This window comes from Leptonychotes weddellii, chromosome 8 (assembly GCF_054177405.1).
Source record: "Leptonychotes weddellii isolate Sample4059 chromosome 8, ASM5417740v2, whole genome shotgun sequence".
In the NCBI taxonomy this organism is placed as follows: Eukaryota; Metazoa; Chordata; class Mammalia; order Carnivora; family Phocidae; genus Leptonychotes; species Leptonychotes weddellii.
Window position 1 is genome coordinate 102,642,100 of NC_138376.1, and position 6,885 is coordinate 102,648,984.

The 6,885-nt window shown below is 35.7% G+C and overlaps 1 protein-coding gene across 9 annotated transcripts in view; it reads left to right on the plus strand.

Moving 5' to 3' along the window:
- EYA4 (EYA transcriptional coactivator and phosphatase 4) overlaps positions 1-6,885 on the plus strand; it is a 252,650-nt gene that overhangs the window by 206,773 nt on the left and 38,992 nt on the right. For all 9 annotated transcript variants that reach the window (XM_081829033.1, XM_081829034.1, XM_081829036.1 and 6 more), the window contains one exon: positions 5,446-5,582. In XM_081829033.1, the coding sequence (XP_081685159.1) occupies positions 5,446-5,582 (137 nt within the window). The remainder of the gene's footprint in view (positions 1-5,445; positions 5,583-6,885) is intronic.

Consider the following 6,885-nt stretch of genomic DNA (forward strand, 5'->3'; position numbering starts at 1 on the left):
TTTCTGTGCAGGAAAGACACAGATGGACACTTTCCATTAATTAAAGAATAATAAATATTCAGAATAGCTATTTTTCTTACACTAAAAGTACTAAATGCAGGCATGTAGGTATTCTGAATATGTGACTTTGGATGTGACACATCCATGTGTAACATCCTCATAGTCACTATCAGAATGCAATTTCTTTAGCTTTCCATTGATTGCTAATGCCAACAACTATTGTTTGACATAATTTTCAGGTCTTATCAGACTTTCTGCTGAATTAAGAGAAGAAATCATTTTTGCTTGTAACTGTATTATTCTCTTAACCAAAATTATAACAATAATATGTCTGGATTTTTAGTGAATTCTGTGACCCCAGAACTTCAGGCAAGGTAGTTTTAAGTTAGATTTTGCCTTTCCAGGTCTGGCATGCATGCAAAAAGCCAACAAGTTTATAACTATGGGATTTTTCTTTGTTATTGATGAAATTTGAGGTACTCAGTTCAAGGGTATGAAAAGTATTTCCCATTGACCAGCTCTGCATTTTGGACTGAACACAGAGACTTAACAATTACATCCACAATTTTTCATAAATCATTTACTGTTCACAGCTCTCGTTTTTAAAATAGAAACATACTTTATGTTCTATAATAGACAGGTAGTGGTTCTGGCTTAGAGATAAAACTAAAGGAAATGAAATTGGATCTAAATACTCAAAGCTTAGAAGTTGTAGTTATTCATTACTGTACTAATTAAAGGAGAATTATTCAATCACGTATAGTGTTGGCCCAAGAAAAGCCTAGGGCAACTGGTAATGACTGATGTTATTTGGAAATTGCAAATAGTATTCAGTTCTTGACTTTACCTTATTAGGCAGTTTGACAGTGTATTTAAAGACACATTAGCATACTGATTAAGAACAGATATTTGAGTTTATATTACCTTTATAAAGATCTCTTTTTGCCTTTAACAAAGATCATCTCAGGTATATTATATTTTTGACTTGCATTCAGAAAGTTTGGTGACTGATTAGCACATTAAGATTAGAGAGTTTTGTAGCTCCCCCTCTTTCAATATTTTAAACATCTTGAAAATGAAAAATAATCAGTAATTTGTAACAGTATCATCCTTTACTCTGAGACCTTGGCAAACATTACAATACATTAGCTAATTAAACTTTACAGGTCCTTCAGAAAAGTAAAAGATATAGTAAGATCACTTCACTCTTTGAAGAGAAGCCAGTTTCTTAGGCGGAACTCAGTAGAATTTCCATAGCTTCATGGCATTTCACACAAGGACAGGAAGGAAGGCAAAGTGCTCATTCATTTAATTGAAGCTATCAAGAGGATTTAGATGGAAAGGACTGACCACATTTAACTTCTCTGCCAATTTGCCTTTTCCCTACCTGCAGCATTAATGTACCCTAGTGCAATTACTTGAGTGAAATTTGGCAGAGACACTGGAATTAACAGCTTCCTCTTTAAAAAAAAAGTGTCAACAAATGTTTAATGACCAGTTGAGCTCAAGTTCCTGGTTTTTCCCTTTATCAGAACAAAGGATAGAACCTTCAAAAGATATAGAGGTCAGAACAGTTCCCCTGGGTGGTTACTATAGGAGACTAGCTACCACATATGTACTCTGCAGGACCTACTCTTTTACTGTGAAGATCTTTCGATGAATTCATTGGCCTTTACTCGCACGAGATTGTAAAAAGTCTATATACTCTTTTGATGGGTAGGAACAGATATAAGTTTGACCTCTTTGTAACCTGGAGGATCTGTTGCTGTTTGGGTGAGAAAGGATAACCTAGTGGTTAAGGCAGGAATTCTGGAATCATACCAGCATTCTGCATACAAGCTATTTCATCTTGGTAAGTTAATTTAAAATATCACATGCCTCCGGTTTCCCATTATTAAAAGAGGGTAACAAAGGACCAAATTCACTGGGTTAAAGTGAAGTTCAACTCAGACATATATATGTAAAGAATGTCTTACAATAAAGAGCTCTGACAAATCAGTAAGAAAAAGATAACGCAGTTTTTTTAATGGGCAAAAGATTTAAACAGTTACCTCATAAAAAAAAAAAAAGATCCCAAATGGGCAAAAAAAAAAAAAATACAAAAAAAAGTGTTTTACATCATTATTCAACAATTAAAACTACAATGAGACCAACATACCCCCACAATAGCTAATATAAAAAAAGACTAGCAATACCAAGTATTGGCAAGGATGTGGAGCAACTGGAAATCTTATTGCTTTTCAGAGAGTGAATTAATACAACCACACTAGAAAAAGGTGGTCAGTGTCTACTAAAGATGAACATATGCCTTCCCTATGACCCAGCAGTCCCACTGCTAAGAATATACCCTAGAGGAATAGGAGTTTATGTCCACAAGAGGTGAACAAGAACATTTATAGCAGCTTTATTTCTAATTGCCTAAAACTACAAATAACATAATGTTCGTTCACATAATGGATAAATAAAGCATAGTGTACATATATAATGAAGTTCTAGCCACATGAAAGAAAAAGCAAACAACTGCTCCAGGTTACAAAATGGCAAGAATCTCACAGACATAATGAGCAGCGAATAGAGCCAAACACGTATTTCAATAAGCTTTTTAAGAAAGAAGGCAGTGCATGACACATACTAAGGATAAATGTGGAGCTACTCTTCATGGTTTTCTTAAAAGGATATGCCTTTACTTTCATCAAAACACTTGTGTCCATATTTTGTCCGAATTCTTAGAGCCTTTTCCAGATCCTTCTGTTACTTGGCAAAAATCAGTGATATCAAATCCTACTTTTATTGAAACGCGGACACTTCTATGACCACCCTTTTCCCTTCTTCCTCCTTCTGCTCTTTAGCAACTGGCTCTCCAGTTCATTTAATAGCTGAGTTGTTCTCTCAAACTTCTTCTTTATGGATCCAGTCAACAATCAGCCACCCATAACTGATCACAATAGCTTTGGAATTTTGCAAGTTTTTGACCTTTCAGCTCTTGCATTTTTAGCAAGAACAAAGCTGCCTCATGATAGTTAACAGCTGAAAATTGATCTATCATGAGTAGAAAGACAAGTTTTTGTGGGAGGTCATCCAAAAAATTTTATAAGCTTAATATAATAAATGGGGCTTAATTTGAATCATCATTTTATCAGAACGAGAACATTTGATTTGCAGGGCATAGTAAAATTACTAAAATTCTGTTTAAAAAAAATAACGAGAAATAGAAAAATTTTTGTGTGATTTTTTTTTTTTAAGTTGGCATGTATTTAAATACCTAAAGCCTCATTTAATGCTTGTGCAAGTAAGCTGAAACACGTTTTACTCTAAGATGGGGCAATATTCAACTGAAAACTATAGAGCCTTTATTTATTACACTGTCTACTCTCACACAGTTGATAGCAGAGACCCATGATAGGAACAATGCTAACAGTGTTTTAAGAGCAAATAATATTTGAAGCACAGACATGTGTTTTTTTGATGCTGTCCTGACATGCACAGTGTTTCCCAAAGAACATGTTATAACCATTAGAAATAATTACAGGTGAGCTTTGTAAAAATGACTATTTATTTAGAACATCTCAGAAGAGGTGTGACCTAAATGTTATCTAGCTTGTTCAGATTTGTTTATTTAGATTAATAACTACTTGGCTGTCCTCATAATTATTTTTCTTTAATTTTATGATAAAGCATAATAGTTCTAACTTCTTTATATTTAAATTCAAATATAGTAATTTAAATTTAATTTAAATTTAATGTAGTTTGCCCTCAGACTCTCCTAGAAATGTTTACATGCATGATTTAAATCAAATTAAATATAAATCATTTTTACCTCAGTAATTCAGAAAGCAGCTGCTATTGCCCATGCTTTAATATACAAAGAAAGAGATTCAGAGAGATTGAGTGAAATGCTTTAAGTCCTACAGTAAGTCTGACTCTTGTTACTTGTGAGGTTTTGCAGCACCTCACTGTCGCTTTGGTTTATCTTAACCCGCTCCCACAGATTTGCTGCTGCTCAGTACTCCTTCCTCATAAGATGCCCCAACCCTAGCTTTAGACATGTCAGGCATTCAGGTACCTAGGGGACATGCAGAGGTCAGTTAGATACAAAGTCTGAAACTTCTGTAGGATGTGGCTTCATCGGAGATAGGGATTTATGTATGGGTCATCTCAGAGAGGGTGATTAACCAGTGAGAGGGTTAGATTGCCCAGATGGTGTGGAATAAGGAGAACAGTGACCAAAGGTTGGACTCTTAAATACCAGCGTACAAGGAATGGGAGGAGGAAAAGGAGTGCATGTCTCCTAGACAGAGAAGGACTGATGAGAGAGCTTCCAGAGCTAGGAGACTGCAAGGTATCAGCTGCCAAATAATGGCTCTAAGGACGTGGTGTTTAAGAGGATCAAACACAGCTCAGGCATCCAGGAAGATAAGGACTGAGTCTGTCTATTACATCTGTCAGTTGGGTGGTTATCGGGGACTCTAAGTAAGAGTAGTTTTGTTAGAGATTTGGTGAACTGATTATGACAGATCAGATGTCAGGAAGTGGAGGCGAAGGTGCTGTCCACTGCTGTCACCATTGGCCACACATGGTTGTCTAGCACCTGTAGCGTGGCTAGGACAGTTGGAGGTCTGCTGTTAAGTGTAAAATACACACAGGAGTTTAAAGACTTAGATGGAGATTATGTAAAACGTGTTGTTGATAATTTTTATGTTGGTTACACGCTGAAATGATAATATTGTGGTTATATTGGGTCAATTAGTGTACACGAATAGAATTAATTCTACATGTTTCTTTACATTTTTTATTGTGGCTTCTAGAAAATTTTAAATTATATATGTGGTTATATTTGTGGCTCACATTGTATTTCTTTTGGACTGCCCTGTCATGTAATGTACTATTCTTTTAAGGTGTATCACTTAGAAAAGAGAAGATAGCAAAGCAGATACCTTCTAGGTGAAAATACAAGGTCAAGGGAAGGACTTTTAAACTTGTCCATGGCCCACAGAAGAACAAGAGGTTGGAAGAAAGTTAAGACAGGGTTTAACTAATGGAGCACGATTCCCTTAGAGGGTGAGGTTGGGAGTTAAGTTTATAGGTGGAGGGATGGGACTGATCCAGAAGAAGACATCTCCTCCTTTGAGCTCTGACATAAGGAGATGAGAACAGAGCTAAATTTGGATAAATATGTAGGGGAGGGTAGAGACAGGGAAAGTGAAGACATATGGAGTATAAAACACATTCAGGTTTAATAGATCACATAGCTTGAAACTACGGGGGATTTCTGTGACCTGCAAAAATTTTAATTGAATTGGGATTTTGCGTTTTTGGGATGATAAATCTTTTTTGTCATGAGGAGTTTTCTATTGTAAAAGGATTCGTTAAGATAATTCATAACAAAGACTCATATCTGATCTAAAAATGAAGCACTTTTCTTGATACAAGTCATGTTATTTCTAGGAGAGTTTGATACCGTGCAGAGCCCCTCCACACCTATCAAAGATCTTGATGAGAGAACATGCAGGAGTTCTGGGTCAAAATCCCGAGGAAGAGGCCGGAAAAATAATCCCTCCCCGCCTCCTGACAGTGACCTGGAGGTATGCTGACTTATCCTTAAAGAGTAGGAATATGATGTTTTATTTTACTGAATGATATATTCTATACCTTACAGTGCCATAAGGTTTCAACCTTAAAAAAAAGAGGGATATATCATGAAATGTGTGGATCTTATCATGTAGGCATTTCACAGCTCCAAAATTTGAGGTTCCATCCATTATAATGGCAAAATTAAAAACTTTAAAATGATGGTACTTTACAAATTCTAGGCCTGAGATAATTGCATCTTTTGATCCTAACTGGCACAAATGGAAATTTATAAAATAAAGCCATTGTTTGTGGGATAATTTTCTGAGAGACACTCTATTTGGTAGTATTAAGGTAATGAAAGATGTTTATATGAGTCAATAAAATTTTGGGGGGTCAATAAAAGTTAAAAAGGTGAAATTAATCTGTATGGAAATGAAAAGTTGTCTTTTGAAAATGGGAAAAATTCCAATCATTTGATACATGTTAACATTTTTGTATCTATAAAAACTTCCATGCATCTGTTTTTCTAATTGAGAGCTCTTTTGAGATATGTCCATGTTAAGCAGGTTGATTTTTATTCTAAAACATCAGGGAAACTATTCTTAACCATACTGTGTTACTTCTTACACAACTGCATCCTTCAATTAAGAAAAATACCCAAATTTCCAGACTTGGTAAAATCAAATAACAGACAAATCAAATAATAGCCTCTTTGTAAGACATCACTTCTTTCACCTGAAGGACAGTAGCGCATTCCAGTGCCTTCAGGAACTCAGCAGGTGATATAAATGAGTGAACAGGGCCAGGGAGTCAGCAGAATGTGGGGAGCAGGGAGCATTGGCCCAGTCGAAGGGGACCCGCCCATCACCGCCATGTGGAATGTCAGTCAGCATTGCAGTATCTTCCAGTTTCCCTGCTGCAGTCAGAACCCTGATGTTTGTGTGAAATCTCCTCATCTTGAAATGTTGATCAATAATTTGAAATCTTTCTTCTGTTCAAAATTTTGTTATTTTATTATGTTATGTTATTCACCATACAGTATATCAAAAAATAATTTGAAATCTTTCTAAGCACTGTGCAAACTAAACAACCCATCTGATGGCCTAATCTAACCCAGAGGGTTACAGTTTATAATTTCTGTTTAGGGATCATTCACTGATTTTTTAAAATATTTGCAGCCATCAAAAGGAATGAGATCTTGCCATTTGCAACGACGTGGATGGAACTGGAGGGTATTATGTTGAGTGAAATAAGTCAAACAGAGAAAGACATGTATCATATGATCTCACTGATATGAGGAATTCTTAATCGCAG